Below are 23,140 nucleotides of genomic sequence, written 5' to 3'. Positions count from 1 at the left end.
CTCTTTCTTTCTTTTTTTACTATACATGACATGGTACTTGCTGATGTGGCACTGGTGTTAGGTGCTAACATGGACGTTGAAGTGTCAAATGAGATTTACAAAACTTATAATAAATGGTTAACTTTTTGACAATAAAGTGATAAGGGGATCTATTTGAAATTTGGGCAAAACCTAAGAAGTAAGAACTTTATTCTGAAATTCAACGACTAAATCCAAATCAGGTTTTTATTAAAAATAAATAAAAATAAAAAGTCAATGGTTGATGGGCATTACTACATCAATCCAGTGGGATGAAGGTATAGTATATGCATTTGAATCTACAACAATTACCTGTCCAAATTGCTAGAAAACTCATATAGCCCACTTGCCCAAATAGGTAGTTAGATAATCCAAAATTTATTTGAACATGTGAATTCCATTTATGTATTGAGAACATAGTTTCTCTTCCACATCTATCGCTTTCTCTACGTCAATTTCGATCGACTTGAATATGTCGAATAATTGGGGAGCTGAGGAAGGAGCTGTAGAAGTGAGCAAAGGCTACATTTTCATCTTCTGCAGGAGGGTTATTTTTTCATTTATGAGTAGAATGTTATGGATGCCAATAGGCCATTTTTGTGGCACCATGTCAGGCAAGGTGATACCATAGAGATATTCCATGGGACTGTCATATGTTTTTGTTCCAATGATATAAGATTACTTATTGATTCAATTTTGAGAGTCTAGGTGGGTCGATGCCTGGGAAGTCAAGCAAGATAGAACCAAGCCATATAATTCACATGTCCTAATCCTGAAGCAATCGGCTAGGTATTTTTTTCAAAGTAACGTTATTTTTCATATTCATTTGTTATACATATTTTACATCAATTGACGCGATATGTTTTAAGTAATTTTTTTTTTTTTTTTTTGATTAAGGTGACTAACATGAGAAGTTACTTAAAACACGTTATGTCAGCTATCGTAAAATGAGGGTAAAAAGTAGCATTACTCATCTTTTTAATTATTACTTATAAGTAATACAATTAAGTAAACTGTTATATAACTAGAATGACATGACAGTATAAATTATCGAATTGTATGACAACTATATAATAGTTTACTAAATAGTATTACTGATTACTTAGAACATCTCAAACAGAGACCAATTTCAACCGAAGTGGACAAAAATATATTAGTTAAAAACCACATATATTGAAGAGGTATTTAACCTTTTTTAAAAAAATATATATAAAAAAACAAAAAAAATAAAAACTCCCTGCACCTGCACACATTTTGTGCAATAGTATTTATTAATTATATCAGTAAAATCATTAATGGTGTTCAAATTGTGTGTAAAAAGCTTCCTTTTCTATAAAATTAACTAAATTACCATCAAACTTTTTAATTTCTCTGCAATTAATTGCAATTAATATCGTCGTTATCTCATTCTTTATTTCTCAAAATGTCTCTATCCCCACCAACATCAATCAAACAATTAAAGGCAATTCATTTGAATCTGACAATTCCCCCTACGTTTTCATTCTTTCTTCATTCAATTCCTTATAATCTGTATTATATAAGTTTCCTAATTTCAACCATAAACCTCCCATCCCAAGCGCACGTTAGTACGGTGCACTAAAGGCGCACGTTAGTATCGTGCACCCGGAACCATGAGCGGACGAGCCCATGTCAAGCGATCCAAACCCACCTCACCACCTCCTCTCTCTTCCAATGCCTTCCAGAACAGAACGCAAACCCTAATTTCCGCAATGGGGCGGAAATCGTCGCTGCTGAAGCAAACCCTAGCTACGATCCTCATCATCCTCGTCGTCTACGCCTTGCTCAACACCTTCCTCAGTCCCGCCAACTCTTTCTCCTCCGGATCCTCCAGGCTCGAGAACACTCTCCCCTTGTCCTACGTTAATTCTGCTTCCATCAATGAGTTTTCTCGGGATAATATGCAAAGCTTTCCCGGAAATTCGGCTCCGCGTTTGAAAGTTTACCTATACGATCTGCCCAGGAGGTTCACGCACGGCGTCATCGAGCACCATTCCATGGCCCGTGGTGGGCGACCCGTTGACGACGTGACGCTGCTCAAGTACCCGGGCCACCAGCACATGGCGGAGTGGTACTTGTTCTCGGATCTGCTCCGACCCGAACCGGAGCGTGTCGGATCGCCCGTCGTCAGAGTTCTTGATCCTGACGAAGCGGACCTGTTCTACGTGCCGTACTTCTCGTCCTTGAGCCTGATCGTGAACCCGGCCCGGGCAGCTCAGGACCGTGCCCGGGCACTGTACAGCGACGAGGAGAATCAGGACGCCTTAGTGGAGTGGCTGGAGGAGCAGGAGTATTGGAAGAGGAACTATGGGCGGGACCACGTGATCATAGCTCAGGACCCAAACGCTTTGTACAGAGTGATCGATAGGATTAAGAACAGCATTTTGCTGGTTTCGGATTTTGGGCGGTTGAAGATGGACCAGGCGTCGCTGGTCAAAGACGTGATCTTGCCGTACTCGCACCGGATTAGTACTTATAACGGCGATCTGGGAGTCAACAAACGGAAGACGACGTTGTTCTTCATGGGCGCTCGATATCGCAAAGAGGTAATGCAAAATTGATTAGGTTACTGTTTTAGTTAGAGTGTTTGTTATGGTTGTTGCTGTTGATTTTGTGGTATGCTTGAAATGTTGCTTGCAAATAGTTTCGCTGTGGGTATGTTTGGAATGTTCTTTTGCACTTTGCATTCAGTTGATAAGCTTATGCTCGAGATGATGTGGCCTAGTAAGTAATAAGTTGGTGAGTGATGCAGCAATGGGAGTGTAAGACATTTGAATGTATAATCTGTTTTGCTCTTTGTTGATTTTTCAAAGGGTAAATGTAGGGGACAGAAATTTCCTCCAAATCGGTTTGGAGGAAATTTCCTCCTATCTACTCCAATAAGTGCCAAGTGTATAGAAAACCCTGTATTGACTATTTTCACCTCTTTTTTCTGGCTGTAATATGGATAATTGGCTTGATTTGTAACCATCTATATTTCTGGGACATGTTATATATGCATATGCTTTGATGCAGATATATGAATATGCTAGGTTGTTAAGAGTTTTTAATGGGTGCGACTCATTGTTTAGTACACTTCCCTTTCTGATCCAATATTTTCTTTGGGGGCCTTTTTTTCTTTTGCGTTTTCAGGGTGGAAAAATTCGTGATTTGCTTTTCCAACTGCTTGAAAATGAAGAGGATGTCGTAGTAAGACATGGAACACAGTCCAGAGAGAATCGGCGTGCTGCCACACATGGGATGCATACATCTAAATTCTGTTTAAACCCTGCTGGTGATACTCCATCAGCCTGCCGACTCTTTGATTCTATAGTTAGCTTGTGCGTTCCAGTGATAATCAGTGATAGTATTGAATTGCCTTTTGAAGATGTAATAGACTATAGAAAGATTGCAATATTTGTAGATACCGCCTCTGCCCTTAAACGAGGATTCTTAATTTCAACACTGAGATCAATAACCACTGAGAGGATTCTGGAATATCAGAGAGAGCTGAAAGAGGTTAGTACCATTTGCATATTTTTCGTGTGTAAAATATTGCTTCTTTTGCTTATTTTCCATTTTTCCTTTTTATTTATTGCATGTAGTCTTCCTCTATTCATTGGTTTTAACCTGAGCTTTTCGTGTTTAATTTTGTTGTAAACTTTTTTTGTTTTTGGATTTTGTCCTGCATGGGGGGATAATTTGGTTTAGAGGTTGTCAAGTAAGATTTGGTTTCATTCTACACTCTTTGCTTGACTACTATGCTGCAGAATATCTGAATATTGATAATCTTATTAGAAGGAAACAAGCTTTTGGTTACTGTTGTTTGTGTAAAAGAGATGGTATTAACATGAACCTTCTGTTGTCGCAATGTTTGTTGGATATAGGGATATTCTATATATAGGTTCACTTTATTTGTTTTGATGTGTTAAAACAGCATTGCATCTGTTGAGTTAGCTAAATTCACAGGTAATGTAAGCTTACCTAGATATTCTTAATTTAAAATATGTGATTCAGGTGAAACATTACTTTGAATATGGACAACCAAATGGAACGGTGAACGAAATCTGGCACCAAGTCTCACAGAAGCTACCCTTAATCAAATTGATGGTTAATCGGGACAAGCGGCTTGTCAGGAGAGGCCTAACTGAGCCAGACTGCTCTTGCGTTTGTTCGAACCAGAGTGGGACAGACACCACCTTATGAAGCAACTTAAGTCGATGATTTTTGAACATATACATAGAAAACGAATGGGTGCAGTTGTCTTGAGATACCTACCAGCCTGGAGGATTCTGCTGTTTCCAAGAAACTAAAGACTGAGGAATACTTGAAGCATAAGTTTAGCTTGAATCCAAAAGGTGATAGTACCCTACCTTTCCTTCCCCCCTTTTCCTTCGGGGGTACTAGGGCTTTGTAGCAGATGTTGTAGATTCTTTTTCTTTGTTGTTGAATAAGAGGCTCAGCAGCTAGTAAATTATAGTAAGTACTCGGATTTGTAATTCATTTGTACATTGTAGAGAATAAAAAGATCTCTATAATCATTTATTCTTTTATACCACCTCTACTGATTTTTATTGCGTCACTGATTAAGCTGAAGTTATTTTTCAAGTTATTTCATTCATTTTGTATCTTGAAGTAGGACCTGTTTGGTTCACGGAATAAGTTTCTGGAATGGAATGAGTTTTCATGATTAGCTATTTTTTTATTTGGTGAATAGCTTCTTCTTTTTTTTAACAAATTTGGGTATTTTAATAGTTTTGGTTCAATTCACCAAACTAAAGAATAGAATAATAAAGCACAATACAGCATCTACATTCTAGGAGGTTTCATCATCCTCAAAACCAATGGAATCTGTCAACTCTCTAGCACAAAGATTGAGTTTTTGACTCTGTAACCCTAATCAGAGATGAGGAACATGTATTTTGAATTCATTATAATCCACATCAAGATGAGGCTACTGGAGGATATCATTACTGGTTGTCTCAGAATGCCATTGTTTTTGGACATTAATTTAAGAAGCAAAGAGACGACTAACGATCACTCTACAAACTAAGCACCCAACAAGGCCATGGTTGGCCATTAATATAGTTCTAGACTGTAAATTACACGAGAGAACAAACTTTGTTAGCCTTATACCTTCGATCCAAGCTTGTTGCCAATGTTTTGATGATAATAAATTTCATCATGTCGTTCTAATGTGTTTATTTTAAGTATGATAATTACAAACACACATTGTCAAATGATCAAAAGAATCAAAGGCATTGAAAGACACTTAAATGTTTTTCAATAGAGATAAGACTGCTGCTGAACTGGATCATTGAATTGAATTTGAAAATGAACTGGACAGCTGCTGAACTGGACAATTAAATGAAATTTGAAAGCTGGTCTATCAAGCGTGAAACTATTTCCTGCTCAACTTTATCAACTCCAAAACTGATAGACACCATTCTTGAGTCCAAAATTAGATTCAAATATTTTCAAAATACCCTTAAACAACTATTGTTACCATTTAACTCTTTCAAAACTGATAACTACCATTCATATAAACGGCTATGTTAACTATATTGTTGTTAAACGGATATATTCCTAAACGGCTATATTCTTGCTAAAGACTATAAATATGGTCACACACATCCAAATTGAAGTATTCATTGTTCTCATGCATTCATCTTTTATCTGAGCATTTCCAGTTCAATTCATACAAGGGTTCTAGTGAGAGATATAATTGAGAGCTTCATTTGTATATCCCTCTAAAAAACGAGAGTTGTGAGAGAATCTCAAATCCTATCCACAATCAATCTTATTAAGAAGGTCGGTGTGACCTTGTAAAGTGAGAAGATCTTCCATCTTGTAAGGAAGAGTAGTGTACTCTTGCTCCGTAAGGTTTAAACTCCACCCACAAAGAGTTTGAGAAGAGTTGTGTTCTCTTGCCCCGTAAAGGTTTGAACTCTACCTATAAGGAGTTTGGGTAATAGTGGGAACTCTCAAGTGGTGTGCTTGGGGAGTGGACGTAGGTCAGGACCGAGCCACTATAAATTGCTGAGTTTGAATCTTCCTCTCTCTATTCCTTTATTATTGCGCTTATACTTATCTGGGCAACAAACTTAGAAAGGCTTTAAAACACAATTTATCCAACTGAACAAAGCCTCATGTCCCAACAATTCAACCATTTTTTTTCCTATTCAATTCTATCAGGGGCATATAGATAAGCAACACATAGTCCTCAATGAGAACCCTCTATTTATTAACTCTTCTAGCTCTTAGGTTCAGATCTTCCAAGGTTGTGGGGTCACCCAGAAAAAGCATGGAACGAATCTGAAGTTTTAACATGCAAGCTTTTAAAATCTTCAACCAGGCGGCCATTTCATCTTTCTCCCACCCAGAACATGCAAGTGGAGATGATAAACAGATTGACCTGGAGAGAGAGAGAGAGAGAGCACAAAGATAATCATGCATTGCACAACATAAAAGGAGATCCAGAGAGAAACTATACAGAATGGGGTTATAGCTTACAGGCATCCGGACCACTGTTTATGACAACGCGAAACCCATCAAGGATACCTTCTTTCTCCGCCACTATTTTTGCAGCATAGAGAAGCTGCCCCAGAATCTCCCCATGCCTCGCTTCGGCCTGACAAGTTAGAAATCAACATGAACTAATATATATTAGAAATTAAAAAAAAAAAAAAAAAAAAAAAAAAAAAAAAAAAAATAGCACTCAGAAGAAAATAGGAGTGACTTCTTCACTATACCTCATGACATTAAATTTGAATCCTAGTTGATATTCCATGGACTCCTTTTATGGACGGACAACAAATGCAATAGAGGTAAAGAAGGACAAGGCAATAGGGCAGCCGCCTCCATTACAACATTTCAAAGAAAACATGTATAGAAGAAGGAATTTTGACAGAAATATTCAAACGCATACTCACAAAAAGAAAGCATATGCACTTATTCTAGAATTTATTAAACTAATTTTGGAATTACAATTATTAGCATATTTTCTTTAACACAAGTTATTTTGGACTGTAGACAAGTTTATGCAGTCTGAACTTCAGTATAATTTGCGATTTCTTTACAACATAATCAGCAAATACCATGGAAATTTTGTCCAATGAGTGGTGTGACAATCCAGTATTGACACATTGAACTACAGTTTCAAAGACGCAAAGACAGTTCTTTTACTATTTACATGAAAAGATGCAAGAGCATCTAGTCATAATCTTTCTTTCCTTAAAGAGAAGAAAAAGGACAGGATTCAACAATCTTGCTTTATAAAACCAGATCTAAAAGCTTAGAAATCATAGTTCTAATTTGTCTTTATATAAATATCCAGCAGCAGAAGCCTATAGATAAGCTAATAATCTATAAATACCCCTTCTCGGATTGTCAAATTGGTTAACCATCAGAGCAGGACTTAATAGGCACTTGGCTAATATAAGGTCAAAAATATTCAATCCTTAAGATAGATAGGTCATATTATCTATTAAGCAATGGAGCATACTGAAACTTCAATGATTAGCTATACCTAAGACACAGATATATAGTTATATACACTCGGAACGAAGATGGTGGTGCATAACATGGAATGAAACCAGAAATCTGGATATTTCAATAGGAAACCTTGGCTGTATTGGAAAGGTAAATTATGTCAGAAGATCTAAGTGTGATATCACAGAGAGTACAATTACACACAACCAGACAGAAATCTCAGGAAAGAAAGATTTACTGCACCCATCTGAAGGTCGCTGATGCTCACAAATGTAGAAATAGAATAAAAAGACAAAACAACGACCTTTCCAAGTTGTGTCAATCCATCCCTAAACTTTGGAATGACTAAAACATGAACAGGAGCCTCTGGATTGATGTCCCGAAATGCTAGGACCTTATCATCCTCATAAACAATGCTTGAAGGGATTTCCTTAGCTATGATCTTGTCAAATCTGAAAGAAAGGAAGAAAGTCATACTCCTGCATATTTTGCACTAATTATGATCCAATAAGCAGTGTTACAAGTTACAGTATAAATGAGATTCTGCCCATTGCCTTAATTAACTTCATTTTTTTCTCTTTGGCCCGACTTTATTGACTTCATTCAAGTGTAGATAATTTACCCAAATTTAATATCTTTGAACCGTTTTAATAACTTCTAAGACATGTAAACAGATTTTTATGAAAATAACAATGTAGTCATGGTTTAATTGATATAAGACATAATTCAGGAACTTCATAAGTAAATAGACACACTATGTATTGATCCCAAGTCTTTGATCTTATCGTGGTAGGTGCTCCCAAGTCCTTGATGTTATCGTAGTAGATGCTGTGGTTTTTCTATAGTTAAAGTGAAATATTCTTGGATGCTCAATTATTATCCTAAGTTTAAATATTATTTAAAAAAAAAAAAAAAATTGGCATTTCAAACTTAACAGATACTTGTGTACATGGACTATTTCCTCGAAGACTTTCTTCATCATAAATGATTTATATAACATATCTGGAAAAAATTGTCCATCTATTTGTACATTGGAACAGAGTCCCACTGCAAATTCTACAACTATCTCAATCTTTTGAGTATTTCCAAAATACACATGCGCACACATATATCTGTGTGTATGCGCGCGCAGTCCAAATCTTGATTACCAAAATTCATGAAAAAGACAGAAATGGCATGCTATGACTTAAATGTGAGATCAAACCAGTGTTACTATGTCACAAGGGATGGTACATGGTTGGAGCTCCACTGTCAGCATTGGCTGCAGCTGCTCTGGCAGCAGCCTCTTCATTGTTTGTAGCACTAGCATGAAACTGCAATCTAGAAAACATAGGCCAATAATAAGTAAACAACATTTTACAGACATTTATACCAATCACAATAGTTGTTAGAAGCACAGGAAGAATAAAATTTCTAGACTCATTCGAAGTATATGCAATAGCTATTTAATTTACAAACACAAATTCAGAGCATCTCTTCAAGATAAGATTACCCACTTAGACAATTCAGGTGTCATCTCCACCGCTTTAGACCAGTGAAATAAACTATCATTTATTGTAATAAAACCAATAGAAGACTCGGATTTTGAGCAGCTAATGCAGAAGTATCTGTTTCGATGTACTTGCTGTAATTTCAGCAGAATTGCACTAAAAATTAAAAAAGCTATCCATATTACAGGTACTTTAACTCAAGTAATGGTCTCCAACCAAAAGAGTTATCCATGGTATTTGATCTAAAGATTATAAATGTCAGATGGATTGCAATTGTCTGTCATGTGAACCATTTGATTGTCCCCCACAGACTAGATCCTCAACTCAGGGGTCTTTGCAACAATTAGAAGGATCTGCTCTTCAGGGTGCAACAACTTCCTCACAGTCAGGGATTTTTTTTTTTATTTTTTTTTTTTTATATATATATAAAATAGTTTCAAGTTCCATTTAAGGTTTGTCAGGAATAAAGATTGAGAAGATAGTTTCCTTTTCAGATGATGCACAACACCATCAACTACAACATCAATGCGAACAATGAATTTTTAGATTAGAATGGCTCAGCTGTAGGATAAGCTCAGCATCAACCAGCAAATCCTTCATACATGTGAAATACACAACTCTTTTCACGAAACTATTTAAACATTCATAGAGAAAAATGTTAGATGCTTTAAACACCAAGAAAGTAAGTTGTCTGATTCAAACCATGGTCCAGAAATGCAACATGTTGCACTGTCATTATTTAACATAGACACTTCAAAATGAGAAGTGCACCCATGTTGGACAAGTTGCAATTTGGTTGTGGGTATGGGATATTTCTTAAACATGCAAACTTCCAAAACGGCAATTATGCCTGGAAGGGGGAGAAATCGTTGGTTTTTCAGGACTGCTAGCTAAATATGCTCTTTTATTGCACACATATTTCAGAAGAAGAAAGGTTCTCATCTGGGGAATCGCTATGTACAAATAATTCCTTTATTAATCAAGCCAGAAAAAGGAGAAATATACACATTCAGAGAATCCGGATGTGAATTGAATCAAATTTTCGCTTCCGTAATCTGATTTTGTCCCATCCAAACGATGGGAATCATAATTATGCTCTAACTCTAATCCCATCAGAATTGGGATACAATAGTTATTCTATTCCATAACTTCAATTCCTTGAAGCAATCAGACCCCAAAAGAAAGCCGAAACCTGGGGTGAATATGTATGAATCATATAAAAGAGAGCTCCTTTGGGTGCATATTTACAATTTAGAAATAACGACTGCAAAAGAATGCAGACCCAGTTGGAGAATGAGACGAACAAAAATGCAACATGCGTTTATGAGAAGAGAAGAGTGCATGAATGAAAATACCTGCGAGAGCGAAGAGGAAGGAGGCAAGCGGAAGAGACGGTGGAGGGAGGCTTCACCGTCAGAAAAGTTCTTGCAGTGGTTGCTGCAAAGTTCCTGTGCTTCCAACCATCCAAACCAAACCCATATATATCACATTGCTTTTTGCATTAGAAATAAAATTGCGAGAGAGAGAGAGAGAGAAAGTACCGCAGTAGAGAAAAGGATGGTATTGCATTCGCAGCCATGGATGATGGATTTTGAAGAAGGGACAAAAGATATGTGGACTGATGAGCGAGAGAAATCTTTACCCGCTTAAATAAACGGAACCCCTTTTTTCTTTTTTCTTTTTTCAAAGGAAAATTATTATGTCTCCAATTTTGATACTTTTTTTAAAAAAAATATTAACATACAAATTCTCAATTTTATGAAATTAATATCAATATTTTTATGGGTTAAATACCTAATACCCATGGGGTTTAGGAACTTTATTTTTACCTCCTGGAGTTTCATTTTTATCATAGGACCCCCCTGAGGTTTTGATAAAGGACCAACTTAGTTGACCGTTAAGATTGACACGTAGACCAATCCAGATGGGGGTGGCCAAGCCACCCCTATGGCCAAAGGGAGTGGCCGAGCCACCCCCAAATGGCCAAGGGGGTGGCTGAACCACCCCCAGTTTTTTTCCTTTTCTTTTTTCTTTTTTTTTTTTTAATTTAAAAAAAATTAAATATGTGCCACATGTCAACATTTGATTGGTTCACGTGTCAGTCTTAACGGTCAACTAACAGATGGACTAAGTTGGTCCTTTATCGAAACCCTAGGGGGGTCTTATGATAAAAATGAAACCCCAGGGGGGGTAAAAATAAAGTTCCTAAACCCTATAGAGTATTAGGTATTTAACCCTATTTTTATTTTGGGCAGTTATTAAGGTTTTCTGTAATTATCGGTGGAAAGCTTTTCATGTAAATCACATAATATCTACGTTCAATCGGCTAAAAATCATGGCTCATTAAGTGGATGTTACTAATTCGAATCTCTCTTCCCTTCATGCGAGAATGTCACAACAAAAAAAAAAAATTATATTGGTTACTATATCCCCAAATTACTTCAATCAGCTGAGGGCAATACCCTCTGAAACAGAAGTCACTAGTTCGAATCTACATTTCCCTCTTCTTGTGCGGACATATCCAAACAAAGAAAAAAGAAAATTGATTACTATATAAGTTAACCATAATTTGATTTATTTAATTAAGAGTAATATTATAAGTAAGATTTTCGTCCCTTTTTAATCCTCAAACATTATGTGACCTTTAAAAATCACAAAAGTCCTACTTCTTATATTACTCTATAATTAAACCAATCAAACCTCTTAATTATAACCTGTTAATTTGTGTTGAGTTCTTATCAAATTTGCAAATCGTATAAAAAATTACCGATCCTTAGATGTTGTTCTTTTTGGTTATAACTTTTTGGCCTTTGTATGGTGAAGTTTATAATGATCAATTTTTGGTCAATAATTTGACGAAAAGCTTAATGAGGTCTTTTTTTTTTTTTTGGTAACAAACTGCTTCATAGAAGAACAAACGAACAGATAACAAAACACATCCCTCACTAAGAGGGGAGGGTGGGGGGTGGATCTTTTCCACTACATATGGGGATGGAAATGGGGGGAGAAAGAGGAGAAAAAAAGGTGGGAATGCAGTCAGAGAAAACTCTAGCCGCGGCCCAATAAGCCACATAATGGGCGCAGAAGTTAGCACTTTTGTTAACTTTTCTAGCCTTCCATTGAGAAGAGGAAGGAAGAAGAGATAAAACATCAAAAATTACACCATCTATTTGCCAATCCAAAACAGTGGAAGGTTGCTGTAAAGAGGAAATAACAATGGCAGAAACTCCTTCTAAAACAAATTTTCCTAGCTTCAAAGAGTTAGCCAGAATTGCAGTCAGCAGGGCTCCTTGTGCTTCACCATAGGCGGGCTCACAAGGGGGGCTGAATTGATACAAACTCTTGGTGATGTAACCATTAGCATCTCTGCATACAGCAGCTTGGACAGAAAATTGGTCTCTTGTAGCAGTGTCGAAGTTGATCTTGAAGCTACCTAGATGAGGGGGAGACCAACTTTCTCTCATAGGTTGAGAAGTGGTTTTCCAAGCTGCATAGTGATCTAAGGATAGCCTCATGATATTGTCAGCAAACTTAGAAGCTTTGGGGAAAACTCTATTGTGGATAGCTTGATTCCTGGAAAACCAAAGAGTATCACACAACACAGTAGCAAAAATTTGAAAAAGATGAGTGTCAACTAAAGGGATACCAAAAGATTTTTTGGGAGATAGAATTCCGATGATCCAATTAGGCAAAATAAGAGCTGACCATTTCATAGAATCAAGAGGCCAATGGGAAGATCTCCAAGAAATTCTAGCAAAAAAACATCTGAAAAAGAGGTGATGAAGGGAGTCATCTTCCACTTTGCATAAGGGGCAGATTAAGTCTACCTGGGGAATGGAAACACAACATTGATCCTAGTCTTAGAGGGGACAATGTCCCAAGCAACTTTTCAGAGGAATAATTTTAGTCTATCCATCAGCCTAAGCTTCCATAGGGCTTTCCATTGGTGGGGGTTAAAGGAGAGGAGGTTGTGGAGATCCTAGGGGTAGTTATGAGCTTGTAAGCAGACTTAGAAGTGAACAAACCAGAGGGGGAAGGAGTCCATATGTAATCTTCAGAATAAGAATAAGAATAAGAAATCCTGATTTTCTGTATCTCCTTAGCACTAGAGGAATCAAAAAGGTAATTTAACAAGGGAATGTTCCAAGAGGCTTCAGAGGAATTAAGGGTGTAGGAAAAGAGGTCGGTGATCAATAGATTAGGGAGAGGCTGAACCAAATGAGGAGAGGGAATGGGGATATAAGAAGAAAGAGTGGGGATCCAAGGGGAGCTCTAGATGGGGAGAGAGGATTGTCTGTGAATTTTGAGACAGGCACCTTTTGAAATGATAGAGATGGAATTTGTGATGTCTTTCCACAGCCAAGAGGAAGAAGAAAGGGATGAGGTGGTGAGGAGAGAGTTAGAGTGAAGATACTTACCTCTGAGCTGGGCCACCCACATCGTGTCTGCATTGCATAGGAGCTTCCAACCAAGCTTTGAAACAATGGCTAAATTGACCTCTCTCATCTTCCTGATTCCCAATCCTCCCAAGTCTTTAGGGAGGCATAAGGAATCCCATGCTTTTAGAGAGAAATTTATGGACTTTGTAGGAGGGAAACCCCACCAAAAAATTTTGAAACTTCTATCCAGCTGAGAGCAGAAGAGGGAAGCAAGAAGGTACTCATTGCATAGGAGGGAATGGTAGCAGCAACTGATTTAATAAGAACCAATTTGCCTGCTTGGGAAAGGGCTTTGGCTCTCCAGCCCTCCATCCTACTTAACACCTTATCAAGGATATAATTGAAAGCACTTCTTTTTGAGTTTCCCAACAGAACAGGTAGGCCAAGGTAAAGAGATTTAGTGGGGTTGGAAGTGTATGGAAAGATGGTAGAGGGGTTAGAATTTTTACTAAACCGGATGGAGGACTTGGTTGTGTTAATCAACTGACCAGACCATCTACAATACTTCTCAAGGCAAGAATTTATGCATGTGGCTTCAGAGAGGTTAGCTCTACCAAAAATAAGCAGGTCGTCAACAAAAAGCAAATGGTGTATAGCAGCATTGTTTCTAGATATCTTCAAGCCTCTTATAGAACCAGCTCTTTCCTCTCTGAACATCAGTCTTGAGAAAACCTCTAAGCCAAGGGTAAAGAGGAAAGGAGAAAGAGGATTTCCTTGTCTCAAACCTCTCTCAGGGGATAAGAAACCAAAGGGGCTGCCATTCAAGAGAATGGAGAAGGATGCAGATGAGATGCAGGCTCTTATCCAATTAATCCAAGTAGAACAGAAACCAAGTTTCTCCATGATAGCAAGAAGAAAACTCCATTCCATTCTATCAAAGGCATGTCCATTTTGAGAAACAAAAAACCCCCTCTACCTTTCTTGCTCTTAAAAGTATGAAGGAGTTCATGAGCCAGTATAGTGTTATCCTGAATATTCCTATTGAGGATAAAGGCCAATTGAGTAGGGGATATAAATTTATGGAGAAGAGGTTTTAATCTGTTGGCCAGGATTTTTGAGATGATTTTCTAGACAATGTTACAAAGACTAATGGGTCTAAATTGATGAGCAGAGTGAGACCCACTAACCTTTGGAATGAGGGCTAAGAAAGTGTGATTTTGCTCCCTAGGAAGGTGATTATTCTTAAAGAAGTTCCAAATAAAAGTCAGCACATCTTCCTTGACATAGCTCCAGTATTTCTTGTAGAAGAGAGCAGGGAAACCATCAGGACCTAGAGCTTTGGAGGATCCAAGGCTGGCCAGAGCTTGAATAACTTCCAATTCAGTGGGAATGGAGCAGGTGGAAGAATTATCCTCCACAGTGACAACATGAGAAAAGAGGTCTAGCATTTCTACTTCAATAATGGGGGTTAGAGGTGGAAAATGGAGTGGTGAAATGATTGGTGAAATTTCTCCCAATATCTGCCCTTGAGGACACCCAGGCACCAGAATCTAACTTGAGAAAGTTAACAGCATTAGATCTCCTTCTGATGAGAGTAGAGGTGTGGAAGTATTTGGTGTTAAGACCCTTACAAGTCAACCAAGAGTCCCTGGATTTTGAACGCCAAAGAGTCTCTTCATGCTTGAGAAGCTGCTCTAATTCAAGCTTCAATTGATTTTCCTTGTCAAAAGAGAATTTACAAGGAGGAGATTGCTGAATTAGATCAAGCTGAAGAAGAGATGCCTTTATGTTTTTCTGAATGTTTCCAAAGTGAGAAACATTCCATTTCAATAGAGCATTTTTGGTATGTTTGAGCTTTTTGGGAAGATAGTTGGCTAGATTACCGTAAACAGGAGATTTCCAAGCAGTGTCAATCACTTTACCACAAGAGGGGTCTTTGGACCAAAACTCCTCAAACCTGAAAGGTCTTGGGAGGAAAAAGGAGTGGTTGTTTGTGTTTAGGGAAATGGGGTTGTGATCTGAGTTGAAAGCAGGGATATGAAGGAGGGAGTATTCAGGGTGTAAGTGAATCCAATTTGGGGAGGCCAGGCCTCTGTCTAGTCTTTCTTTAATGATAGCAGGTCCTTGTCTATGGTTACACCAGGTGTAAGGGTTTCCAGCAAACCCAAGATCAATCAAACCAAACTGATTAATAAAATTTCTGAAATAGCAATTACTAGAATTAACAACAGGCCTACCACCAAGTTTTTCTGACTGATTCAAAATAGAGTTGAAGTCTCCTATACACAGCCAGGGGGCCTAAAAAAATTCACCAACAGAGGTGAAAGAATCCCAAAAGGCCTGTTTGTCATTTCTGTCTGGGGCGCCGTAGACACAAGAGAGAATCCATGAAGAGTGTGGGGGATCTGAGTAACACCATGCTGAGATGTTGTTCTTGTTTGTGATGAAGCAATCAAGATCCACACCTGGCCACCAGGTAACAACTAGACCACCACTAGCACCACAAGCAGCAACTTGAGACATAAGAAAGAATCCATGTCTATTCAAAGTAGCAGAGACTTGGGGGGGGGGGGGGATTTGGTTTTGGAAAGAAAGAGAACATCTGGGGAGTGATCACGGATCAACACCCTCAAGCTTCGAACTGCAGCAGGCCTGGAGAGCCCCCTGTAGTTCCAAGATAGGATCTTCATTGGTGCTGGGGAGGCTTGGCATAGCCTCCCTTCAACTTGACATCAATTTCAGCAGCCTCCACTGCTGTAACCATTTTATTTTTACCTTTTCGAGCTGCTTTGAACATTGCTCTAGTTGGGGTCTTTCCAAAAAGACCTGGAGCAAAGGGCAAAGAAAAGTCTATTGGTTGAGGTGTGAGAGTTTCTTTCTCAGAAGGAAACCCAGGACTTTTTTTTTGAGGGGGTGAGCAAGTCAAAGGTTCTCGTTCTTTTCTTGTTCTTTGGAGAGGAAGAGGGAGAGCTGGGGGAGGAAGTGGGGAAACTGGGGTTAGAGAGCTGGGTTTCATCAGTGATGGTGAGAGGGGGTATTTTAAGGGAACGGGAAGCTTTTCTAGAGGAAGAGATGAGTTTTTTGGCGGGAGTGACCAAAGGTGTTGTGGCTGTTAAAACTATTGGGATAGGAGAGGAGTTTTGAGTAGGCTTGGGCTGAAGATTTTGGGCTGAGAAGTCTAAGTGGGCTATTATGGGCCTCAGAGGAGTTAGATCCATTATGGAGGGATCAGGTGGTTGGTTGGAATCCAACAAGCTGTTGGCAAGGAGGGGAATGGGTTTCTGAAAAAGTGAAAGAGCATTTAATGGAATGTGGAGGGGTGTGTCCATGTTTTTGGTGGTAGGGGAGGTGGGATTGCTGACATGTTTGGTAGGATAAGCAGTTTGTGAGGGGTGGTGAGCTGACTTTGGCGTGTTTGGGGAGGGCTTGGGGTATTGGGATGTCAGGTTAGAGATAGGTTTGAGGGAATGTTCAGGTTTGCTAGCATTGGGAGGGGTGCTAGGTATTTGGAGCTGGGTGGACTCATGGCCTCGGTCTAACTCGTGAGAAGAACCAGGTTGGGGTGTGTTTACAGTACGATAATCAAAGGGTTGAGTGGGAAGAAGATTGGAGAGTATATTGACTTTGAGGGAGGATTTGTGCCTGGCAGGAAATTTAGCAGCTTGAGGAGTTAGGTAGAAGAATTGTTTGTGCCCAATCAAACCACAATCAGTGCAATAAACATCGAGCCTTTCATACTTAAGGCTCACCCATGTAACTTCACTATCAGGTCTAGCAAAAGAGAAGCCAGGCTTCAAAGGCTTCGAAGAATCAATCTCTACCAGGATTCTGAGGTAGCTACGAAAGGTGGAGGAAGCACCATTGACCTCATCTACTTTCAGGAGATGACCCAAGCCTTTCCCAATGGCTACAACATTTTTGGAAGTCATATTGCACAGAGGCAGCCCATGCACTTGTATCCAGAAAGGGACATCTTTCGGGGAAAGTTCTCCTATGGTAGCAGTTGGAGACTATATTTGAAGAGCAAGAAGTGAACCATTGACATTCCAGGTAGTCTGGTCGAATATCCTGGTGATGTGCTCCTGTTTTGAAAATTTGAAAAGGAATAGGTTTGGTCCTAGCACAGCAAAGGAGAAGGGAACGGCAAAGGGCCAGGCTTTGATGAGAGAAGCATTGACAGATTGATTGTTGAGTTTTCTGAGAAATGATATGCCCTACAAGGGGAAGATATTCATCTGTAACTTGCTTAAAGGGTAGAGTTTCTAACTGGGGGGAAAGGTCCTCCCAGGATAAAGCTTCTATTTGGGCAATGAGAGATTCCATTTCTGTTTGTGGGAGATCAATGGAGGAGGGAGCAGGGTTGGGATCAGACTGAAAAGTTAAAGGAAAGAAGAAGAAACAAAGTTTCTAGAGGAGCTCAGAGAGCGAGATTTCTATCTGTATTCCACTTAATGGGGTCTTCAATTTATGACTTTATATTCTCTTTTCATCCCTCAAAGTCTGTGTAACCTTGTCTTCTCAATTAAAATATTAATTTTTATGCATAAAATACTATTACAAGCCACACCACATCAACTTAAAGGGATGAAGGAGAATAAAGAGGATGATGAATACTATTAAAAGCCACCCTAAATAGTATTACTCTTTTATTTATATTCGAAACATGTGTCTTAATTTTATTACATTAGAAATTGGAGTTTCGATATTAACATATGCCCAAAAACATAATTTCTGTTTTTCGTTTTTCAATAAAAAAAAAAGGTTAATTACTTTTTTAGTGCTTAAGTTTTCATGTTTTTATTTTTTTATCACTTGGGTTTCAATTCGTATCACAATATAATACATGATTTATGGGTAAATACAAATTTAGTACCTTCGTCACCATTCCGTCAGCTAAATTAACAAACTGCCATAGGGTGGTTTCGGCCATCCCCTATGGCCGATTTTAAGGTGGTCGAACCACTTCTAAGGCCCATGGGAGTGGCCGAACCACTCCCAATGGCCAAAAAGAGGTGGCCAAAACCACTCCCAAAGGCTGGCCACCCCCAAAGGCCATGGGAGTGGTCGAACCAACCCTAGACCAATTGTAGGGGGTGGCTGGAACCACCAACATTGCAGTCTATTAGTTTGGTTGACGAAATGGTGGGAGATGCTAAACTAGTATTTACTCTTAAGTTAAGAAGCATCTGTGATATGAATTAAAATTTAGATGAGAAAAAATAAAAACGTGAAAACTTAGGCACTAAAAAAGTAATTAAGTAATTAACCCTAAAAAAAAAAAAAAAAAAAAAAAACTATGTTTCAACTATATTTTTTTATAAATTCAATAGATTAATTATTAAATTTGTGGACTCATGTGAACCTTGCATAAATTTAATAGTAAATTCATTTATTCACTGTCGACATAATTAAAAGATGGTTAAAAAAAATAAAGTTTATCATTTCTAAAAAAAATATATATATTGCACACGATGAACACGTGTCTTTTATTAATAAAAGAAAATTGATATTGGATTTTTTTCTTTATTATTCTAGTTAATTTTCAAAAAATATATAAACTCACATATTTTTAAAATTATCATGGGATTAATTAAAAACTACATAAATTATCATTGGGTAATAGGTATCACATAATATAAATATAATTTTCGTGGTTAATAAATTTTTTTTTTTAAAAAAAAAGTCACATATGAAGATGAAGCAGTAACCTTATCATCTGGACCGTTTAACGTTGGGTGTGGCTACGATCATCCCTAATGTTAACGCATGAATCACGATATGCTAATCATATCACCTGGTTTGTCCTCATTCACTCTTTTTCCCTATACTATTTCTACTACCTCTTCACATTTCTCGAACAGAGCACCAACACAATCGAACCCCAGAAAGAAAAAGGAAAAGAAAATGGCGAATTTTGTACTGCAAGTCCCAAAGACCCTGAGAAGCTTCTCTCTTTCTGCGACATCTAACGGTATACTACTATTATGATTCGTTTTTGCTTTCTGGGTAATCTTTTTATTTTGTGGGTGTAGTGTAAATTCTCTGTTTTTCTGTGTTTTTGTTGTATATTTCTGAAATGTTGAGCAGGGGCTTCAGTGGGTGGGCCTCAGAGTGGAGGGAATGGGGGTCCAGTGATAGTGGAGCTTCCGCTTGACCAGATTAAAAGGCCGTTGATGCGAACGAGAGCCAACGATCCTCACAAAGTCAAGGACCTCATGGACAGTATCCAAGAAATCGGCCTCCAAGTACCTGTGAGCACTCTCTTACTTCCCCTATTTCTTGGTATTTGATCTGCTGCATTGAGTTGTGGGCTTTGTTTGGTTTCCGAGAAAATGAATGGTAATCACTGTTTGGTCACTTAAAAGTAGATTTTGCGAGTGGTACTTAAACTTTAAGAAAAATAGTTGCACAAGGCTCTATGGACTAGAGCTTCTTCTTTTCTTGGGTCCACTGTCCCAAGTCTATGGAATACTTAATATTTAATTAGATTTTATTAGCGAACTGAGAGAGCTTTAAGAGAAAATATATAGCACACTTTTAGTTGGCAGTGTAAAAGGACACATTTTGAATGAATAGCTCGGTCGTGATCATTGTAATTTACAATAAACGGTAGAAACTACAAGTATGTGTATAACATTGAGATAGAATTTGTAGTTCATTTCTGAAATCAATTTAATGATAGATGGTGATTTTTTTTTTTTTTTTTTTACTCTTGTTGACAAAATATGATACTTCATGGGTTTTTGCTTTTTAAAGAAAATATGCTACAAATTTTGGAATAAATGTTTTTTGCTGGCGATATTTATCATTAGAGTAATGCTATTATTATACAACTGATATATAACTGGGATGACATAATAGTAAAAACCAGTCTTTAAAACAACAAGGACTTGTAAAAAGAAAAATCAATGGCGGATTTTCACTGTTATGTCATTTCAGTTATAAGGTACTCGCATACCAATGTAATAAATAGTATTTCTCTTATCACCATATGGTTTTCTGCATTGTATAATGCCACAAATCACAATATATTACTAGGAAGTTTTCTCAAATTTTCTAGTCACGTAACAGCAATATATTATCTTGGCAGTACAATATTGAAGACCTTGCTAAGGTTGTAACTGGTAAAGACAATATTCAAGCTCCTGAAAATTTTAAACCTAGAACTTGGTCATGGAATTAACTAGACAATCCCTTTGAGATGTTCAAAGATTCCACTCCTTAGGTGTAAGATCTGATGGTGCACTCGATTTGAATATGGTTTTTGAAAGCATAACTCTCCTTTAGAATGTCTGAGTTAGTGTTGTTGCTTCAAAGAAATATTATGGTCTTTCAAATTGGTTGGTTATTGGCAGAGAAGTGAAAACTGCAATACTATATTGCGTTAGTTTACAATTATGATCATAATTTTACACTTCATTACCTATATTTGTAGACCTCATCAATGCACTAATTGTACAAATACTGTGTTTTGGAGCTTTTGTGACTGTTATTAACTGATGTTGCAAGAGCACTTTGGAATTTGGAGGGAGGATCACAGTTAGTTTGTTATGAAACGAAAGATATCAGTTGTGGGTCACATTCCTCAATATGATATGTCGTGAAGTATAACTTTCTCATTGGGAAACAAAGGAAATGTCCTTTACCCAGAGGAAATGAATCCTTCAAACTTTGGTCAATCTTTTGTATTGTTTCTAATGGGGTCATATTTTGGGTTAAAGTTAGGTGAAATTCACTCCATGATCTTTCAATCTTTCTAATGGTGTCATATTTTGGGTATTTTTGAGGATGTATTTCGATCTGCATAGTTGCTTAGTATAGTTTTACTTTGAGAGAGCAGGGGGTTTGTGTGTTCTTCCTCTCTCGAGGGGATGTTTGAGTTTTTCTAGAGAATACCCCTGTGCTCTTGTTCTTGTTCTTTCGTTTTATTTGAAAGATTTACACTTGGATTTACAATTTTTTGCATGACACCAAATAATAGGAATGTTCGGTCGCATGCTCATTTTTCTTTGTTGAAAATGTAACTGTATTTCTTTTTTTGGATAAATCTGAATAAATAAAATTAATAATAAGAATAAGAGCATGCATATAGATCATGTAATAGGTAAAAAGCAGAGGTTGCTTGAATTTTTTTCTCATGGTGTTTATATCTCGGTGCCTCGCCTTATCTAATCATTGCACTTTAGGGATTAATTTTGTCTTCAAAGCTAAGAAAAACAATTAGAAGCACTTTAATTTACTGTTATTAGATAACAAGTAAACTATTTCAAGGAGGAAGATGTGTTAAAGTATGACCTTCTAGTCATGTCAATATATGGATTGCAATACTTTACTGTTATTCCTGTATGGCATATGTTTGAGGTTCTTTTGATGGGAAAAAAATGCCCTGGTAAGCATCTGTAATCTGTTCAGATATACAATAGACAAACATTGATGCTCCATTTAAATTTCATTTTCTTTCCATTTGGAGAAATTTATATATGATGCCAACCCCAATTTTAGTGGACTTACTCTGTCTCTTTATCGATGCAGATTGATGTTCTCGAGGTTGATGGAGTTTACTATGGTAGGTTTATAAGAATTTAAAAATAAAAAATAAAACTCCTTGAATTGGGATCCATAGCAATGAGCTGCCTAAATTGCTAGCTAATGTGAGAATTCTCGTATGGGACCTACTTGCCCAAGTGGCCGGACAGTCCAAAATTTATTTAAGTAGGTGAGTCCCATATGAACTCTCTCACATTAATTGTCTCAATTGCTAGCCATTCAAGTAGCTAATTGCTATGGATCCTTATCAGACCCGCATAGGGATAAATTTGGCTATATCTAAATATCAAAACATTTTCATGTGTTTTGCCAAGACCCAAGGTCATCCATTCTTCTTTGTAATTTGTAGGTTTTTCTGGTTGCCACCGCTACGAGGCTCACCAGCGCCTAGGGCTACCTACAATCCGTTGCAAAATTCGACGTGGAACAAAAGAAACTCTGAGGTTCATGGTTTATTTGGCCTTGTTTACCGGTGACTATCGTATTTTACATTAATCTGTTGAAAAACATTGTATAAATTTCTTGTTACATCTTGTAGGCATCACCTTCGGTGAACATCGGAGCGACTCTGCAACTTTATCTGAACCTGCAAAGCCTTAGCTGCAAAAGACACCAACATTGTCTATGCTTCCTTGTGTCTATAGATGTCTCTATACACAGCATTACCGATATATTTAATTTTAGAGAGAGTTGGCTTGAATTTATGCTTCTGTTATTGATAATATATGGTAGTATTTTGTCAGCTACGAAGATGTGTAAAACAAAAGGCATAATGCCAATGTTTCTTCTTCTTTAGAACAAAGAGAAATGGCATTATAAGAATTATTGATCATAGTTGGCTTTTCAATTTCTTTTAGGTACATTATTTGTTACCTGTGATAAAACCAACCACCACTAGACGTTATGAAGATGTAGTCATGTCGAGAATAGGTGTGCCTCAACGTGAAAAATATGGGATAAACCATACCAAAAAAAAAAAAAAAAGGGACAAATCATGCAGGGGGGAAGGTTATTATAAAATGCAATTACTTATAAAGCCAACTCTACTTACTAAGTAAGCAATGTAAGACTTAATACCCATGAGTGTTTTTATAAACCATTCGCTACATGCAATGCGAACTACTCATCTTTTTAATATGAGATCGGAGTGATACAGATTTTGAAGGCTTTCGGACCCACTGAATTCTCAAAATAGCATTACGTTTATCTTGGCCTATA

General features: G+C 37.6%; 5 protein-coding genes across 5 annotated transcripts; 2 read left to right on the top strand and 3 right to left on the bottom strand.

Annotated features, from left to right (window-relative positions):
• Positions 1–1,573: 1,573 nt before the first annotated feature.
• On the top strand, positions 1,574–4,596 carry ARAD1 (Exostosin family protein). The gene is made up of 3 exons (XM_059584242.2): positions 1,574–2,582; positions 3,169–3,534; positions 4,033–4,596. The coding sequence occupies exons 1-3, from the start codon at positions 1,650–1,652 to the stop codon at positions 4,219–4,221; spliced, it is 1,488 nt and encodes a 495-aa protein (XP_059440225.2). The 5' UTR covers positions 1,574–1,649; the 3' UTR covers positions 4,222–4,596.
• Positions 4,597–5,654: 1,058 nt separating this feature from the next.
• LOC148589771 (HISTIDINE TRIAD NUCLEOTIDE-BINDING 2) lies at positions 5,655–10,646 on the bottom strand. The gene is made up of 6 exons (XM_088518524.1): positions 10,538–10,646; positions 10,352–10,444; positions 8,740–8,826; positions 7,811–7,958; positions 6,529–6,646; positions 5,655–6,430 (listed from the first exon to the last, which is right to left on the bottom strand). Exons 1-6 carry the CDS (start codon positions 10,573–10,575, stop codon positions 6,363–6,365), a joined length of 552 nt encoding a protein of 183 aa, XP_088374650.1. The 5' UTR covers positions 10,576–10,646; the 3' UTR covers positions 5,655–6,362.
• A 1,295-nt stretch (positions 10,647–11,941) lies between these two features.
• LOC148589770 (uncharacterized) lies at positions 11,942–14,823 on the bottom strand. The gene is made up of 3 exons (XM_088515008.1): positions 14,563–14,823; positions 13,415–13,506; positions 11,942–12,569 (listed from the first exon to the last, which is right to left on the bottom strand). Exons 1-3 carry the CDS (start codon positions 14,821–14,823, stop codon positions 11,942–11,944), a joined length of 981 nt encoding a protein of 326 aa, XP_088371134.1.
• Positions 14,824–14,830: 7 nt separating this feature from the next.
• LOC148589769 (uncharacterized) lies at positions 14,831–16,065 on the bottom strand. Its single transcript, XM_088515003.1, has 3 exons — positions 15,993–16,065; positions 15,692–15,888; positions 14,831–15,559 (listed from the first exon to the last, which is right to left on the bottom strand). The coding sequence occupies exons 1-3, from the start codon at positions 16,063–16,065 to the stop codon at positions 14,831–14,833; spliced, it is 999 nt and encodes a 332-aa protein (XP_088371129.1).
• Positions 16,066–19,149: 3,084 nt separating this feature from the next.
• Positions 19,150–22,769, top strand: SRX (sulfiredoxin). Its single transcript, XM_059582642.2, has 5 exons — positions 19,150–19,346; positions 19,463–19,626; positions 21,908–21,941; positions 22,272–22,365; positions 22,461–22,769. Exons 1-5 carry the CDS (start codon positions 19,154–19,156, stop codon positions 22,474–22,476), a joined length of 501 nt encoding a protein of 166 aa, XP_059438625.2. The 5' UTR covers positions 19,150–19,153; the 3' UTR covers positions 22,477–22,769.
• The last annotated feature ends 371 nt before the right edge of the window (positions 22,770–23,140 follow it).

This window comes from Corylus avellana, chromosome 1 (assembly GCF_965113065.1).
Source record: "Corylus avellana chromosome 1, dhCorAvel1.hap1.2, whole genome shotgun sequence".
Lineage (NCBI taxonomy): Eukaryota > Viridiplantae > Streptophyta > Magnoliopsida > Fagales > Betulaceae > Corylus > Corylus avellana.
The sequence above is the reverse complement of the archived record's forward strand: the minus strand, read 5'-3'. Positions and strand labels throughout refer to the sequence as shown.